Consider the following 19,922-nt stretch of genomic DNA (forward strand, 5'->3'; position numbering starts at 1 on the left):
AGAGGAAGAGACAGAGAGAGAGAGTGGGGGATTGTTCATATCTCAGTTGTAGAGGCTATCGTTATTTGATTAGCCTAGCTGCTTTCCTTTTTTCATTATTTTGCACTGGCCCACACACCCTAAAAATATTAAAATGGAAAGTAACTTTTACTTTGAGTCATTTATTAACCAGGTACTTTTTTACTTTTACTTTAGTAGGTTTCACAAATGGTAATTTTCACTTTTACTTGAGTCATTTTTTATGGGAGTAATTATACTTTTACTTGAGTATAGATAGATTTTCAGTGTTTTACCCACCACCGCATATTAACGTTAGCTAGTTACCACTGCTCAGTAAGCTCACAAAAGTTGCTAATAAAATAAATACAGACTTTAGCAGTAAGTGTAAAATTACCAAAGCTAACAAATGACAATAAAATTGACAATTTTTTTTTCACCCATCTATTTTTTTTTCTCCTCCATGTCCCCGTACAGGTCTCATGCAATCAGGCCAGGCTCGCAAGTTGAGAGCCAAAAATTTGATCAGTTAATCAGTGGGCATGGTTTTTGATTGACATTTTGGGCAGCAGTTAATACTAAATGTCAGTTAGGTGTTGTGAATGAATGATCTGCATATGTGTTTAAATCAAGTAAGTAATCAAGTAGTTTATCAAGTTTATCAAATCAATTGATAATTTATTACTCTATATTTCAATTCATATACCTTTAATCACTTCCATTATTAATTTGTAAGCATTTTCATCACTTCCATTTTTTTCCATTTTGTTACTCCCACCCTTTAGGCCACTTTCCTTATATGATAAATGGCAATTTTGTGTTGTGAATGATGAATGTAAGAAGGAGAAAATGATGAAACATGGCTCTGTTTTCATCATATCATGACAGTTTTATCAAATCGGTTTTAAATCAATCAAATCACTTGATAATTTATCACTCTATTTGTCACAGGTAGCAGAGCAGGAGGACTGAAACACAGAGACCGAAGCAGAATTACTGACTTAATATCTTTTCTATGAATTCAGCTGTCAGGTAACAGAGGGCTCAGGTAACACGCTGGCATGACAACAAGGTTCATCAACAAACTGGAAACATTGACGATGATCTGACAAACAACTAAGAGAACAGACAGGTATATATACACAGGGAACCAATCACAAAACAAGGCACAGCTGGGGTGAGCAGGGACCAGAATATGGAGGGAACATGATGATTGGGTAAAAAGGTGATTAAGACGGTGTGGCAGGAAAACACAAGGCAAGGCTGATTTAACTAACACAGGAAAGGTGAGCAGGAGAAAGCAGGCTGGGCAGGGCCACAGGAACACATGAGGAACACCAGAGGTTACCAACTGACAAGAATAAAACCAAAGCAAGGCAGAGATAAAGAAAACCCTGGACTCAGAGGAGAAAACAATACCAAGCTCGAGCACTACACAAATAGAAACACAAACGGCAAATACAGTTATCACAAACAATTTGTAACCCAGAGCACATTCAAAACACACACAATCCTCTTTATGATTGAGACAGAGTACATGCTGTGCGAGTTCAGACCGGAGTGACCAACCAAAATATGGTTTCTAACTTCTCCTGCCATCTATCCAGTCTTGCAGACTGACCCTAGGCCTCTTTTAATGAAGCTTTGGCAAATGAAACTGGACTCCCACTTCTTGATTTGCAGGATAATACCAAAATTGACCCTTATCCTGCTGCCCATATTCCCTCTAGCCCACTCACACCTGCCGCCCCAGCTCTCTCACCCATCTTATTAGTTGTATGTGCAGCAAGCTCCCATGTATCGAAGGCCAGGCGGGCCAAAAATGCTCTTCCTATCACCCTATCCCTGTCATTGTAACTGTTATTGAGGGAGTGGAAGTCATCACAGGACTTGAAGGTATTGCCAGGGCTTGCTCTTTACTCCTTGGCTTGACCTACGCACTGAATCTTGATTATCCCGGGCAGCTGAAGTATACCTTTGAGGTATTCCAAAAACTTTTCTTGGAACTGTAACACCCGCTCTTACTTATATCAAAGTTTGAATGATTAAAAGTGTTTTGTCAAACATTCAATGTCATTGTATATTATTTTGTAGTATTTTGAGTTTTATTTCTTCTGTACTATCTGGGACATAGACTATAATCGTACCTTAAAATGTAGGCCATGACATAAACACATAGAGATGTTAAGAAATGCAATGGTTATTCCTAAGAAATATTTAGATTTAATTTACTGCATTGAATAAATTCAAATCAATGCAGTGATTAATGTAGATTATTATTACTCAAATATATAATATTGATATGTAGAATTAAATTAATTTTTATTAGTACTATTGACACATTTAGAAGTTTCTATGATTCATATGTACTCAATATTTTTGTTGAGGTTTTAATTTATTCATTTTTGTTTTCTAATTGAATTTACTCATTTTAAATGGATAACTATAAATGGTCTCATTTAATTTATATTTACTCAATACAAAACACAATTATATGTAATTAGTAATATTGTGTGTAATCTGTTGCCTCAATTTTATTGAGTAGATATGGTGTATCTTTTCTTACAGTGTATGTGCAAATCTACTTGGCAATAAACCTCATTCTGATTATTCAGAACAGGGTAACTTCATTCCTTTCTGTCCCCACCCATCTTCTTAATCGTTTCCCACATCTCTCCTACCTGAGTAGTGTTGCAGTTGAGTCACAGTACTTTCTCCAGTATGTCCTTTTGGCCTGTCTTTTTGTCTTCCTTACTATTGCCTGAGCTTGTTTATACTGAATCGTATGCTTTATTTTAAATGCTTTATTTCTATTTCTCACTGCTACTTTGCATTTCTGCAGAGATACATACTTGGAACCATGTGTTTAAAAACTCTACTCGGCACTATACTACAGCCACCACTTTTACTACTATTACAACCATTATTAATAAGAATAATACTGACTACTACTATTATATTTCTGCCTCTTTATGCCTCTTCTTCACTGAGGGTTTAATTAAAAGGCATTTTGACTCTTGATTGGTCATCAGTGTTAACCTGTCCAGTTAAAGTTAGATGCTGGTTGAAATTCTGGCAAAACCTTTCCTAATTTTCGTAACTGTTGCTGTTATCATCACCTACAGTATAATGATAGTAGTAGTTCACAGTGCTAGAGGCATAATTACATGCACACACACATAACGTGCATCAGAGCCATTCTAGTTCAGTTAAATGGAGCATGTGAATTTTAATTGAAGATGGATTTGATGACACTTCCATCTGAGCTTCCCACTACACACACCTTAGTAACCACTGGTGAAGGCTGGAGACTGACAGCTTGTTGTAAAAGTAAGTGAAGCCTTTTCTCTATAACATTTCAAATACTGTAGGTTTGATGAGGATAATTACATGCACACACACATAACGTGCGTCAGTGCCATTCTAGTTCAGTTAAATGGAGCATGTGAATTTTAATTGAAGATGGATTTGATGACACTTCCATCTGAGCTTCCCACTACACACACCTTAGTAACCACTGGTGAAGGCTGGAAACTGACAGCTTGTTGTAAAAGTAAGTGAAGCCTTTTCTCTATAACATTTCAAATACTGTAGGTTTGATGAGGATATCTGACCATATGGACAGGTTAACAGTTTTAGTCTGCATGAAAACAATACAAACCTGTAAATAAGGAGAATACTACACCAGTGTCAACTAAAACATATAGTCCTGTACAAGTGTCTTACACATGATCCATCAGTTGCTTTCTCTTTGTATTCTGGATTATCTATGTATACAGTATAGAGGTTCACAGCATGAATGAAATTGCAGGTTACCTCTAGGGGTTACTATATTATAAACGGCAGGGATTGAACAACCTGTATAAAAAGGTGTATCAGTGTTACTTTGTTACAAATGATACAAATTACAAGCCTAGAGAAAAAAAATGAGAAAAAAAAATTGTGTCTACAGTGAAGTGATCTTTTGCTCCTCTGCTCATATTTGCTCACCATCAGTGTGCTGTGATTCATGTTAGTTCAGACTTTCCATTCATATGTTTCCATTGTCAGTTATATCATGTTTAATATCCAGTTTATCTTTTTTTCAGTTTTTTTTTCTTGCTGTGTCTTGTCAATTATTTTATGCCATCTTGACCATATTTGTAGCATGAATTACTAAAGTTATCTTCTAACACTTTGGTGTTTTTTTATGAGTTTTAGTTTGACATTATGAGAAAAGAAGACATCAAATTACACACAACTTTGAAATTTGAAAGATGACACAATAAAGTTTGAGTCAACCACTGTGGTCCTTGATGTAAAGTGAGTAAAGATGCAGGAGTGACTACCAACAAACCAATACAATAAATACCTAAATTATCAGCAATATCCAACAGCAAATGCAAAAGTCCAACAGCAAAAAATAGATTATAAGGGTGACATACAATGTATTACCAATACGATAAGCGTACACCTCCAAGTTTACCAAAAGCCATAATGGGACCTTCTGTTTAACATTGTGCAAAAGAAAGTCTGCTATGCTTTGTAATCCATGTGTTCCAGTGAGTGAGTGGTTTAATGGGACTTTGTTCATGGAGCATCCCTGGCCAGAGGCAGAGAGGTGGCTGCTGGTGGCTGTGTTGGGACTAGAGATGGTGATGGGAGTTGTGGGAAACTGTCTCGTTCTGCTGGTCAAAGTACTGGTAAGGTGACTTTGACTTTAAGGATTATTCATTACATTGGTGTGAAATGTTATTCATGTGAGTTGTGTCTGTACAGTGCAGAGGGTGATACATTTAATGTGTTTTGCATTATCGCATTATCTCATTTTTATGTGATCTCAGCATGGCATAGGTATGTTCACTTCTTTCCTTCTGTCTTTCATTTTCAGTGCAGAGGTCGGTTTAGCTGTCGTTATTGGCTTCCCTTCATCAGTCTCACCTTGTCAGATTTAGGTACAATATACACTAACACTACTGCATTACAGGAGTTAATTGGTGGTTAATTTACTTTCTTGGTCTATCCCACTAAATACCTTACCTTGCAAGGCAGCTGGATTCGTAAGATCACAACATCATGAGATCACGCAAGAATCCATCTTGTCAGACTTCAAGTTACGCACTTGTGCTATGAGGATTCTCACTTAATCTCACAAATCCAGCTGCCTCACAAGATAAGACAGTGACAGACGATGATAGACCGGTGGTTTGTCTAATCACCTGCCAAGTATTTTTTGAAAGTGCATGCCTTTTCCAAACACTTTCCAAGGACGACTTCTCAGGTTCTGTGTAACAAACCATCTGGTGCATCAGGTTACTATCTCCCAACCCATCTCATCTTTATTTACCTTTTTTGGATCAAAAGATTCCTGAATTGTTACAGTTTTGACTTGTACTCACAGTGCAGAAACTCATCATTTCTGATAATGAACCACTGTGTTGTGAAGGCTGCTCCCTCCTTATTATCTCCGGCTCACTGTTGGCCATGCTGACGGGAGGTCAAAGGTCACCATGGTGTGAGGTCGTAAGCCTGTTGAAGTTTGCCTTCATCACCTCCTCCATAGGAAGCATAGGTAAGACACAGCTCTATACACACACTAGTGGTTGAACCAAAGTTGAACCATACATTTCTCCTCAAATGCAAATGAACATTATTTCATCTGTGTAAATTGAGAATAACATTGGTGATAACATGCAGCCTTGAGGGACTCCTGTGTTTAAAACAACTCTGTCAGACATAAAACCATTTACTCTGACTCTCTGGGGTCGATTGCATAGAACTTCCTTTATCCAGAGAACAATGGCCTGGTTAATTTACAAATTAACAAGATGTGATAATAAAATATCTGTATCAACAGTGTTGAAAGCATACAAAAGTCCATGAATAAAATCCGTACACAGGCTCTTGGCCTGTCCAGGTGTTCAGCCACTGACTGTATAAGAATCAGACTGGCACCCTCCACACCTCTGCTGGATTTATATGCAAGCTGCAGTGGGTCAAGCTGCTCACTGAGCGAGCATGTTAGATGCCTACAAATAACTCTCTCCGTACATTTTCTTAGAATGGGAGTGAGAGCAATGGGCCAGAAGTCATTCATTACATTACATTTTACATTTTATCACAAAAAACAAATGTTGTTTTTTATTGATGAATGACTTAAATAGGTTTAATCCAGCTTCAAAGTTTTGTGCATAAGATTTAACAGTTAAACAGCTGTAAATATATGCAAAGTGCACTGGTGGCACTTGATGCCACTCACTCTGCACCCCTAAGATTCTAAGCTTGGAAGGACAAGCCGATATAGCTGTCATAAAGGACAGAAAACACAATAATTTTGGTTTAATTGAACTGAAACTGAAAGCGGCATCAAACTTTCTTGATGCATCTATCTGTTTTACTCAAACAGGTGTGGTCATGAAAACATCATCTCTTCAGTCTGTGAAGATTCTCAGTCATCCAGGTAATGGTATATCCAAAAGCGTTGAGTCAAGAGCAATTGGACTTGTTAAAGATTCTTGAAGATGTTTTGCCTTGCATCCAAAAGGCTTCGTCAGTTCTGACTGATTGGTGGGGAGTCCCAGGTAGGGTTGGTGGAGACTGTAAGGAACCCAACCACGGCCGAGACCAGATATGTTGTCTCATTATGGCCAACCTCTACATGGCAAAGCCCTGAGCTCCTTCAAAGAACAGCACCAAGCCACTGGTTCAGATACATGGACATCACATGGGTCAAAATAAAAGCCTTCACACAACACAGCAACTTAATGGATAGCAAAATCAAGTTCACATGAACTTGTCAGAAACAGTAGTTTCTTGGACTGTGCAGTACACATTGAAGAGGACAGAAGCCTTCACACTGACATATACAGGAAGCCCACACATACTGACAAGTGCTTACTCTTTGACACTCACTGCCCACTGGAATCCCAAGCTTGTGAGCTTGGGGTCATTATCAATCAATCAATCAATTTCAATCAATTTTTATTTATATAGCGCCATATCACAACAGAAGTCATCTCAAGGCACTTTTCACATAGAGCAGGTCAAGACCGTACTCTTTAATTTACAGAGACCCAACAATTCCCCCATGAGCAAGCACTTGGCGACAGCGGTAAGGAAAAACTCCCCTTTAACGGGTAGAAACCTCAAGCAGACCCCGGCTCTTGGTGGGCGGCCATCTGCTTTGACCGGTTGGGTTGAGAGAGAGAAAGAGAGAGGGAAAGGGGGAGGAGGGACAGAAGAAAAACAATCACAACAACAACAATAAGCACAAGCAGCAATAGCCAGGGAAGGATGCCATCAGGACTGTGAAGGACCGCAAAGGTTCGGCCCGGGACTCAGGTTTTCCTGTGAGATGAGAAAGCACAAAAAACTCCGGGGAAGAAGCAAAGTTAGTGACATGCATTGATGTTACATGAATGCATACAGATGGAGAGGAGGAGGAGGAGAGAGGAGCTCAGTGCATCATGGGAAGTCCCCCAGCAGTCTAGGCCTATAGCAGCATAACTAAGGGCTGATCCAAGGCGAGCCTGGTCGGCCCTAACTATAAGCTTTATTAAAAAGGAAAGTTTTAAGCCTACTCTTAAACATAGAGAGGGTGTCTGCACCCCGGACTGAATCCGGTAGATGGTTCCATAGAAGAGGAGCCTGATAGCTGAAGGCTCTGCCTCCCATTCTACTTTTAAAGACTGTAGGGACCACCAGTAAGCCTGCATACTGGGAGCGCAGTGTTCTAGTGGGATAATACGGTATTATGAGCTCTTCAAGATATGATGGTGCCTGACCATTAAGGGCTTTGTAAGTTAGGAGAAGGATTTTAAATTCTATTCTAGATTTTACAGGAAGCCAATGTAGCGAAGCTAAAATGGGAGAAATGTGATCTCTTTTTCTAGTTTTAGTCAGTACACGTGCAGCTGCATTCTGGACCAGCTGGAGAGTCTTTAGAGACTTGTTAGGGCAGCCTGATAATAAGGAATTGCAATAATCCAGCCTAGAAGTAACAAATGCGTGGACTAGTTTTTCTGCATCTTTTTGGGACAGGATGTGCCTGATTTTTGCAATATTACGTAAGTGAAAAAAGGCAGTCCTTGAAATTTGATTTATGTGGGAGTTAAAGGACATATCCTGATCAAAGATAACTCCCAGATTCCTTACAGTGGAGCTGGAGGCCTGGGTAATGCCATCCAGAGTAGCTATAACATTGGATAATGTGTTTCTAAGGTGTTTAGGGCCAAGCACAATAACTTCAGTTTTATCTGAGTTTAATAGTAGAAAATTGCAGGTCATCCATGTCTTTATGTCCTTAAGGCATGCTGGAAGTTTGTTTAACTGATTGTTTTCATCTGGCTTCATTGATAAATATAATTGCGTATCATCTGCATAGCAATGAAAATTTATGGAGTGTTTCCTAATAATATTACCTAAAGGAAGCATATATAAGGTGAATAGAATTGGTCCAAGTACAGAACCTTGTGGAACTCTGTGTCTAACTTTTGCCTTCACGGAGGATTCATCATTAACAGGTACAAACTGAAATCCGTCTGATAAATAGGACTTAAACCAGCTTAATGCAGTTCCTTTAATGCCAATTAAATGTTCCAGCCTCTGCAAAAGGATTTGATGGTCAATTGTGTCGAATGCAGCACTAAGATCTAACAGGACAAGTATAGAGACAAATCCTTTGTCCGATGCAGTTAGGAGGTCATTTGTGACTTTCACCAGTGCTGTCTCTGTGCTATGATGCGCTCTAAAACCTGACTGAAAATCCTCAAATAAACTATTGTTATGTAGAAAGTCACATAACTGATTAGAGACTGCTTTCTCAAGGATCTTGGATAGAAATGGAAGGTTAGATATAGGTCTATAATTGGCTAAAACACCTGAATCAAAAGTAGGCTTCTTAAGAAGAGGTTTAATTACAGCTACTTTAAAGGACTGTGGTACATAGCCTGTTACTAAAGACAAATTGATCATATCTAGTAAAGGAGTGCTCACTAAGGGTAAGGCTTCCTTAAGCAGCCTAGTTGGGATGGGATCTAAGAGACAGGTTGATGGTTTAGCTGAACAAATCATTGAAGTTAGTTCAGACAAGTCTACTGGAGAAAAACAGTCCAAATATATGTCAGGATTTACTGCTGTTACTAAGGTTCCTGTGTTTGGGGAGAGAATGGTGCCTGTTGAGGGCAGGAGGTGGTTAATTTTGTCTCTAATAGTTAGAATTTTATCATTAAAGAAGCTCATAAAGTCGATACTACTGAGAGCTATAGGAATACATGGATCAGTAGAGTTATGACTCTTTGTCAGCCTGGCCAAAGTGCTGAAAAGGAACCTAGGGCAGTTTTTATTCTCTTCTATTAATGCTGAGTAATAGGCGGCTCTGGCATTACAGAGGGCCTTCCTATATGTTTTAAGACTATCTTGCCAGACTAAGCGAGAAACTTCTCGCTTAGTCTTCTACTTTGGTGGAACGCCAAATCTTCTTTTTTAAGGGGGCGATGGAGCCGAGTGTTTGTCTTAGTGAGCCTGCAGCACTATCAATAAGATTATCAATTTGGGAGGAACTAAAGTTAACACAAGAGTCCTCTGTAGTATTGAGACATGGCAGTGAATTCAGTACTGACGGAATTGCTTCCTTAAATTTATCTACAACACTATCAGAGAGACATCTAGTGAGGCCATTTTTGTCTAATGGTGTATAATCCAGTAATAGGAATTCAAAAGTTATTAAAAAATGATCTGATAAAATAGGATTTTGTGGAAAAATTATTAAATGTTCAATTTTAATCCCATAAACCAGAACAAGGTCTAGGGTGTGGTTAAGACGGTGAGTGGGATTATTTACACACTGAGAGAAGCCAATTGAGTCTAATAATGAGATAAATGCAGTGCTGAGACTGTCACTATCAACGTCCACATGAATATTAAAATCACCTACTATAATTACTTTATCTGTACTAAGGACTAAATACGACAAAAACGCTGAGAATTCAGATAGGAATTCAGAGTACGGGCCAGGAGGACGATACACTATAACAAATAGAACTCATTAGAACCCACACCACTGGGTTGAGAATGTGCCCACAAGCAAAAGAGAAGGAGCAGAAAACACCTCAAGGAAGCCCGAAAAGCTTGTGGTGACCCAAAAAACATCAACAAGATCCAGCAAGGACACCAAAACTGTGGGTGGAGAAGAAAAGAAGAACAAACACAACATGGTCATTCCATATGTTGCTCGATTTTCAGAGAAACTCTGGAGGATCCTCAACAAGCACCACATCCCTGTATTTTTCAAACCCTGCAACCCACTGAGACAGAAGCTTGTCCACCCTAATCACTACACACCCAAACACAAGCAGAGCAGCTGAGTGTATGCAGTCCAATGCAGAGGGGAATGCAGAGAGCTTTACGTTGGAGAGACAAAACAACTGCTAAACAAGTACATGGCCCAACACAGGAACGCCAACTCCTCAGGTCAACACTCAGGAGCTACCTGCATCTAAAGGACAAGGGACACTCGTTTTAGGCCAGCAATGTGCCTACTTTGGATAGAGAAGACAGATGGTTTTAAAGGGGAGTGGAGGAGAGCGTCTATGTCGAAGTGGAAAAACTTATCAGCTACTTACAACGCTATCCTTTCATTCCTTCCCAGGCGGTTTAACACCCATTCACACCTGGACTCATGTGACTAATGACTCCAACAACTGTCCCATGACAGACAAGAGGACTAACAAACCATATGTGACTTCAACGACCCTAAAGGTATGAATGGCGCTACAGTGGTTAAACACCTGGGATTCCCCAACAGCCAGTCAGAACTGAAGAAGCCTTTTGGATGAGAGGTGAAATGTCTTCAAGAAATCCAGCTGCTCTTCACTCAATGCTTTTGGATACATCATCTCTTCAGTACTGCAGTAGTAGCCATGGTAACAATGCTGTATTGCAGTCCCATAATCCCTTTAATGTAATCAGTTTGAGCGTTTGTTCTTTCATCTGTAGCCATCCTTTGTGTGCAGCGGCTGATTGGTGTGGCCTCCTCAAGAAGTGCTCTCTTTGTTGTCATGGTGACAGCATGCTTGACTTCCTGGGGGACAGGGGTGGTGTTCGGGAGTGTCCCTGTTGTCTACGCCTGGATTCGGTATATAGTTTACCAAATGATGTCAGTTGAGAGCTTTAGAGATGATGATGATGATGATGCACATGTTGGTTCTATTTTGTTCATCTCCATCATCTGCTCCAGGTATGACCCTGCAGAGATGCTGTGTGCTGTGTTCTGGGAGAGCAGCTACTCAGACATGTTCGTCTACATTCTTTGTGCTTTCTCCATCTGTATATTTCCCCCCTTCCTCCTCATCTTCTTCTGCTCTCTGCTGAGTGCTGCTAGCTGCCACAGAAGCGGAAACAGGTAAACATCTGGAGAAAAGAGTCTTTCCAAGTTGACTTATTCTATGTCATGGATTCTGTCAGGGATCCTTTAGTTGTGTTTGATTTAGTATTGTATTGTAACTGTGCAGCTCTGTATGGTATATGGTATATGAGGAGAAAATCAGGTGTTAGTTAAACTTAAAAATTTAAAAGCCATTTTGAGCACATCAATATGATTGATTAAATAAATTATCATGAACTTTAAATGAACATTTTTGGAAAAGAGGAGACATCAGTGTCATCTTTGTGTAGAGCAGAGATACAACTAGAATATGTTTAAAAACTGCTACAGTATCATACTTCCATTAAAACTGAAACAGTTTATCTAAATGGATGGATGGATACTTGTGCCTAACATACAATATACAAATGAGTAGGAACAGAACAGGGGAAACGCTTGTAATTTTAGGTTAAATAAGTTTATGCTATTTCCTCCAAAGCAGGGGGGTAGGTGTGTAAGGCATAATAGAAGTGAAAATTACAAATCACATTGCTGATTCAAATGGTTTTGTGCAGTTTAAAGACCCATAGTCACTGATGATGTGGTTCTTAAATTTTTCAAAGCTAAACAATTACTTTACCATTCATGTGTACATGACATTTTCCATTGTTGTCAGTTCAGTAATACATTCCTTTTGTTGCTAGTTCAAGCTTTTATGGTCACTTCAGTACAAACTATGCCTGTACAAACACAGTTTATCTGCAACAGAGTGGTCATATCATGGTTGTTTCTGCAGCTGTTGCTGCCTTTCAGTAAAACTTTAACCAGGAGGTGACATACTGTGTAGTCAGTCACCAGTGAGGGGCACTCACAATGCAAAAAATGAGTCAGTGCAGTCTGTTCAATTCAGTTTTGAAGATTCTCTGTAAAAGATTTGTTCGCACATGCACTGAACACCTCTAATCCCTAGAGTTATAAAACTCTATTTTGGAATTCTGACATGCTATTTGACTGTCATTGTGCTTCACTTAGTAATTAATTGTGGCTGATGTTGTGGCCCTTTATATTCAAAGTATTTGTGTGGTGTCGTTCCCTCCTTTTCCTTTATTATTTTGGTATATTTCGTCATGAAATAAAGGGACAGGTTGACACATGCACTGTACTGCACTGAAAATCCCACTGAGATAGTCTGTGTGCATACTAACTTCCACACCAGGTGCTCAAGCTGTAATGACTGATAATTACACCTTGAGGTGGACAGGCAGTCCACGCCTTTACTTGAAGAGTTTACCAACTTTTATGTAAACAGTGTCACGGCTCTTGTCAATCAGATGTAATTGTCTTTTTAATATCAAAATATCACTTACGCATTCTCAGGTCATATCAGATCCAATCAGTCCTGAATTCATGCTTCTCAAGTGTGAGAATTTGATGCTTTTCTTTGTCATATATAATAAACTGAATATCTTTGGGTTTTGGACTGTTGGATGCTCTGTGTTAATAACTATAATGCAATGCTATAATATGCAGGCCTCCTTTCTCACCGTCTTGTTTCCTCTTTGTCTCAGTGATGATGAAGCAGATCTGTCTGCAGTCACGCCTCTGCTGGTGTCCTCCTACCTCCTCTGCTACACTCCCTTTGCTGTGTCTGAGGTGACACATGCACTTACTCACTTGTTACATACAAACAACACAAGAGCAAATGAACATACACTCATCGAGCACTTTAATAGGAACACCTGTGCAATCTAATGCAATTCAGTACAACAACTTTGCTATTTTGTCCACTTCATTAACATACATGAGGAGGGCAAAATATTAGGAAGACAAGAGCTCTGCCATAAACAAAGTATACATTTTCAGTTTTTTCTGACGTCGTCAGACAAGTGATAATTCTATTTATGTTTATTACTGAAGTGGTAGTGGGTGGTGGTGCACTGGAGTGAATTATATTGAAAAGGGCTCCTAATATTTTGCCCTCCTCATGTACATTAATGGAGTGGACAAAATATTATGAGCAAAGCTGTTGTACTGAATTGCATTAGACTGCACAGGTATTCCTAATAAAGTGCTCAGTGAGTATATGTGTGAACATATAATTCTACTCCCATAGACTGTCTTAAATTCTGTCTCTGCATTGATCAATTAGCTGATCCTCCTGGGCAGGATGGACCTGTCCCCAGCACCTGATTGGCTAAGGACATTATCATCGGTGATGTCATACTTGGACTGTGGTCTGAATCCTCTTATCTACTGCTCCCATCAGGAGTTCCGGGAGGCAGGCATGGCTCTGCTGTGGACCAATAGGAAACCACCATCAGAGCCTGTGCTCACTGCTATAACTAAACGCCACCTGTAAACATGTGAAAGGTTCCATATTTACTCACGCTGATGTCAAGAGAACCCAACAAACATATAGCTCATTGTGGTACTACCACCCCTTGTAAAGGGCAAAAGGTGTCGTTTGGCACTGGAAAAAAAAGTGATGTTGAAGAAGCACGGCCTTGTTTCCCAATAACAACTGAGCGTTTTCTTGGAGTAATGCTACGGACACTTTGAAATTTCTACAAGCATTTCCCAAAGCAGTACTTAAAAGTGAGAGCATGTGCATGCTGTTGAGAGCTTCTTAACGCTAGTTGTCTGTGGTGTTGAAAATGATGCCAAATACACCTCAAAGTAAATTCACGTATTTAACTCACTGTAAGTTGTACTGTATACTGTATTAAAATACATACATCACCAAGTGTAAATGTTGTAAACTATACAAATAAATGTTTCATAAAAGCATATACAGTGCTGTCTGAAAGTTTTAGAACCCTTTAGAACTTTCTGTAGTTTCTGCATAAATATGACCTAAAATGTGATCAGATATTTACACAAGTCCTAAAGTTAGATAAAGTGAATCCAATTAAACAAATGAGACAAAAAATGTTTTCATTTATTTATTGAGGAAAATTATCCAATCTTACATATTTGTGGGAGGCAAAAGTATGTGAACCCTTGCTTTCAGTAATTGGTGCAACCCCCTTTTGTAGCTATAACTTCAACCAAACGTTTCCGGTAACTGTTTATCTGCCATGCACATCAGCACAATTTTAGCCTAATCCTCCTTATAGAACATTCTCAACTCAAGGATGTTGTGGGCTTCTTTGCATGAACTGCCTACTTCAGGTCCTTCCACAGCATTTCTATAGGATTAAGGTCAGGACTTTGACTCAGCCGTTCCAAAATATTATCTTCTGCTCTAATCATTCTTTGGTAGAACAACTTGTGTGTTCACTTGTGTGTTCAGTTCACAGATGGATACCTTGACACTTTCCTATAGAATGTGCTGGTACAACTCAGAACTCATACATAGCTCCTTCAATGATTGCAAGCTGTCCTGGTTCAGAGGCAGCAAAGCAAGCCCAAACCATGATACTACCATCTCCATGTTTCACAGATGGGTTAAGGTTCTTATGCTGGAATGTAGTGTTTGCTCATCGCCAAACATAACACTTCTCATTCAAGCCAGAAAGTTCGATTTTGGTCTCATCCATCCACAGAACATGTTTCCATTTTGGCTTATCCATGTGGTCTTGAGTGAACCGTAGACGGCAGCAATGTTCTTTTTGGAGAGAAGTGGCTTTTTTCCTTGCAACTCTGCCTTGCACTCCATCGATGTTCAATGTTAGACTCATGAATATTGACTGTAGCCACTGCACGAGAGGCCTTTAGTTTCCTAGACGTTACCCTGGGGTCCCTTTTGGCCTCCTGCTCTTGGTGTGATTTTTGTTGTTCGACCACTCCTGGGGAGGGTAACAACAGTGTTGGATGTCTTCAATTTGTACATGATCTGCCTGACAGTCAATTGGTGGAGTCTAAACTCTTTAGAAATGGTTTTGTAACCCTTTCCAGCTTAGTGAGCATCAACAACTTTTCTTCTAAGGCCCTCAGAAATGTCCTTTGAGCCATGACACACTTCCACAAACCTGTGTTGTGAACTCAGACTTTGATTGTGAAGACCCAGATTTCTCATCTTTAAATAAGACAGGGCCTCCCAGACTCACACTTGATTGTCATCCCATTAATTGAAACACCCGACTCTAATTTTCCCTTCAAATAAATTGATAATCCTAGAGGTTCACGTACTTTTGCCACCCATAAATATGTAACATCATTTTCCTCAATAAATAAAAGAACAAGTGTAAGGTTTTTGTCTCATTTGTTTAACTGATGTCTCTTTTTCTAGTTTTAGGACTTGAATGGAAATCTGATCACATTTTAAGTCATATTTATGCAGAAATAGAGCAAATTCTAAAGGGTTCACAAACTTTCAAGCAGCACTGTATTCATATTGTCTGCAATATAAAGGCCTCTACAGTCTTCATAATCCATGTTCCTGGTTGGAAGTAAGTTTAAAAAAGTGAACTTTAATTTAGCTGCTGCAGTTTATCATAATTTAAAGGTGGATTAATATAAAGAGTCACTATAGGTTTTCTATACCTTCCAACCTAACGTGTTTTGACATTGAGTTTTGAAACAATGTTCTCTGCAATAATTTATCAACATGGATGGATGAAGGACTTTATGTGCAGTATGCTGTGTCAGAGTTTCCTTTACTACCAAAACCAGACATGTGCTGATATCCACTACATTTCTGGAGGAAGACTTACAAGATATTATCTGGGAACTGACAAGATGACAAGTGTTTACTATGAGTTAGTTGTACTATAAGTCACCATATTATTGGTTCAAACTGAAATTCGGCCCTTAAGGCATGGGGCAAGTTGTCTCCTGTCATGCAGAAGATCAAGTTTGGCTTTATCTTTCATGTATGAAGATCAACACAATTTAACATTCACAAAGAGACAACACAGAATTTAGTACATGATGAGAGCAGCATTTGCAACAGTGATTATGATGATACTTTGTATGGATCAAGCACTTTATACATTTTCTTGCAACAGACATGAATTCAATCACAGACTTCAAACAGATACAGCAGATGAGATGGTGGTCTACTAGTAGCATGTAATTACCATTACCACTGTCTTTCTAAGAAGCAATAATTGTGCCTACAGATTGTTACATTTTTTGATAACACTAATAATAAAAATCAGTATTAAGTCATTTATAAGACACTTGTTAATGGTGAACTGATCATGAACAAAACATTAATAAATCTTTGTAAATGATTAATTAATGCTATATTAACATATCACAAACATGTTGTAAGTCATCTATAAATGAAAGGTTAATTACGAAATACTGATGAACCAATCATTAGTAGATGATTATTTAATGATTTGTTGATATATTATGAATCACTTGTGAGCCATTCAAAGAAATTATAAGAATGTATGTTATGAACAAAGCACTCTCAAATAATTCATAACCTTGTTTTTATCTGGATAAACATTTACAAATTATTTACAGTCAGGGCAAATACTCAGACCTTCCACCACAGAGATTCTCAATCCCCAGCTTTGACATGTTTCCAGTATTGGCCAGGTCCTTCGTAGAAACAAGTGGCAGGTGCTTTGCAGAACACAGGTGGCAGTGTTTTAATCATAGACTGTAAAAATATGGACATAGCCATCATGACATCACCCATTGGTTTCTGAAGAGCGGTTTTGAAGCTCGAAGTGGGCAGCTCCAGCCATCACCATCTTGGCAGTGCCTGACTCCAGCCCTAATCCAAAATGGGCAAAGAGGTGGAACTGGGGCGGGCCGAATGAAGCCTGGTTGCTGAAACAAGCCACCTAGCAGCTAGCGACCTGTCACTCAAAGTGGCCATATCCTTATTATTTCCTTATTATCCTTATTATGCATAACTTTACGGCTTAATAAATTTTTCACCCCTTGTCATGAACAGGGAAATCAGCTATAGAGATGAGTACCGTTTTTTGTACCAGGCTGTAAACATGTTTATTTCTGCCGTATATTTTTGGCATTTTAACATGGTGGTCTATGGGGATTGACTCACGTTTGGAGCCAGCCTCAAGTGGCCATTCGAAGAACTGCAGTTTTTGGCACTTCCGCATTGGCTTCATTTTTCAGCCCCAGAGGTTGCCACTTTGTTATAATGTGAACCTTTGTACATTGTGACTTGCCAATATAGCTCCTCATGCAGGTGTACAAGGGCTGGTGACTCCACATGTCAGTTCCATCCCCAGACCTGCAGGTCTGGGGATGGAACTGACATTCACCATACATAAATGTCTATCCTCTCACTTCCAATTTACTCTTGTCTGTTACAAAGGTAGTATGAGTAGTAGAGAAACCTGACGGCAGCTGACGTGCTACGGTAAGCGTATTGCGTCATTTCCGGTTGCTGACTGTGTTTTCTGATAGCGTTGTTGCTGCTCTCAACTCAGTTGATTTTGCTATATTTCACATTACTGTGGATTAATAGGATTAATACCTGCTGTATATTTAAACTTTCACTCAGCTCCGCACCATGGAAAAACAATCAGCAGCTAATGTAGTTAGCCAGCCCCCAGTATCCAGTGCAGGTCGACCTAGCGTAGCTCCTACTCCACCGGTAGTTCCAGAGCAGCCGGGAAGCCAGGGTGGCTGGGTGACTGTCCAAAGGAAGCATAGCCCTAAGCAGAAGCCCACGGTTCACCAACAACCAGTTCATGTTTCTAACAGGTTCTCCCCCCTCAGTAACACACCTGCTGAGAAACCAACTCTGATTATTGGCAGCTCCATAGTCAGAAACGTGAAGTTAGCAACACCAGCAGCCATAGTTAAATGTCTTCCTGGAGCCAGAGCGGGCGACATAAAACCAAATTTAAAACTGCTGGCTAAGGATAAACGTAAATATGGTACAATTGTCATCTATGTCGGCGGTAACGACTCCCGATTACGCCAATGGGAGGTCACCAAAATTAATGTTGAGTTGGTGTGTACATATGCAAAAACAATGTCGGACTTTTCTCTGGGCCCCTTCCAAATCTGACCAGTGATGACATGTATAGCTGTATCTCACAATTCAACCGCTGGCTGTCGAGGTGGTGTTCAGCAAACAATGTGGGCTTCATAGATAATTGGCAGACTTTCTGGGGAAGAGCTGATCTCATTACGAGAGACAGCATACATCCCACTTTGGATGGAGCTGCTCTCATATCTAGAAATGTTTATTAGTAGACCAAAACCATGACAACCCAGAGTTGAGACCAGGGAGCAGAGCTGCAGTCCTACACGCTTCTCTGTGCTTCCATTAGAGCAGTTACCCACCCAAAACCACATAGAGACTGTGTCTGTCCCCCGACCACTTAAATCAATAAATCCAAAGTAAACAAAAGAAGAGTCATTCATAAAAATCTAATAAAAATTAAAACCACTACTGCAATAGTACAACAAAATAAGATAATTAATTGTGGACTCTTGAACATAAGATCTCTGTCATCTATAGCCATATTAGTAAATGATTTAATCTCAGATCATCATATTGATTTATTTTGTCTTACTGAAACCTGGCTGTGTCATGAAGAATTTTTCAGCCTAAATGAATCCACTCCCCCCAGTCATATTAATACTCATATTCCTCGAGATACTGGCCGAGGAGGTGGAGTTGCAGCCATTTTCAACTCAAGCCTAATCATCAACCCTAGACCTAAATTTAATTATAACTCATTCGAAAGCCTTGTTCTTAATATTTGTCACCCAACCTGGAAAACTTTACAGCCAGTTCTATTTGTTATAGTGTACTGTCCTCCTGGTCCGTACTCTGAATTCCTATCTGAATTCTCAGAGTTTTTATCAAACCTAGTCCTTAGTACAGATAAAGTAAATATAGTAGGTGATTTTAATATTCATGTGAACGTCGATAATGATAGTCTCAGCACTGTGTTTATCTCATTATTAGACTCAATTGGCTTCTCTCAGTGTGTAAATAATCCCACTCACTGTCTTAACCACACCCTCAACCTTGTTCTGACTTATGGGATTGAAATTGAACATTTAATAATTCTTCCACAAAATCCTACTTTATCAGATCATTTTTTAATAACTTTTGAATTCCTATTACTGGATTACACACCATTAGAGTCTATCTGATAGTGTTGTAGCTAAATTTAAGGAAGCAATTCCATCAGTGCTGAATTCAATGCCATGTCGCAATACTACAGAGGACTCTTATGTTAACTTTAGTCCCTCCCAAATTGATAATCTTGTTGATAGTGCTGCAGGCTCATTACGAATAACACTCGACTCCATTGCCCCCTTAAAAAGAAAGATAATAAAACATAAGAGGTTAGCTCCATGGTATAACTCCCAAACCCTCAAATTAAAGCAAACATTGCGAAAATTGGAAAGGATTTGGCGTTCCACCAAAGTGGAAGAATCTCGCTTAGTCTGGCAAGATGGTCTTAAAACATATAGGAAGGCCCTCTGTAATGCCAGAGCTGCCTATTACTCAGCATTAATAGAACAGAATAAAAACAGCCCTAGGTTCCTTTTCAGCACTTTGGCCGGGCTGACAAAGAGTCATAAGTCTATTGATCCATGTATTCCTATAGCTCTCAGTAGTAATGACTTTATGAGCTTCTTTAATGATAAAATTCTAATATTCTAAAGCTATTAGAGGCAAAATTCA

At 39.3% G+C, this 19,922-nt stretch overlaps 1 protein-coding gene across 1 annotated transcript; it reads left to right on the forward strand.

Moving 5' to 3' along the window:
• The first annotated feature begins 4,422 nt into the window (after positions 1 to 4,422).
• On the forward strand, positions 4,423 to 14,003 carry si:dkey-9i23.8 (galanin receptor type 1). The gene is given in 8 exon segments (XM_044341887.1): positions 4,423 to 4,444; positions 4,540 to 4,679; positions 4,868 to 4,931; positions 5,423 to 5,548; positions 10,972 to 11,110; positions 11,213 to 11,397; positions 12,918 to 12,991; positions 13,488 to 14,003. Coding segments are annotated over 8 exon segments (960 nt in total). The 3' UTR covers positions 13,698 to 14,003.
• The last annotated feature ends 5,919 nt before the right edge of the window (positions 14,004 to 19,922 follow it).

The sequence above is a fragment of the Thunnus albacares genome, chromosome 3, assembly GCF_914725855.1.
Source record: "Thunnus albacares chromosome 3, fThuAlb1.1, whole genome shotgun sequence".
NCBI lineage: Eukaryota > Metazoa > Chordata > Actinopteri > Scombriformes > Scombridae > Thunnus > Thunnus albacares.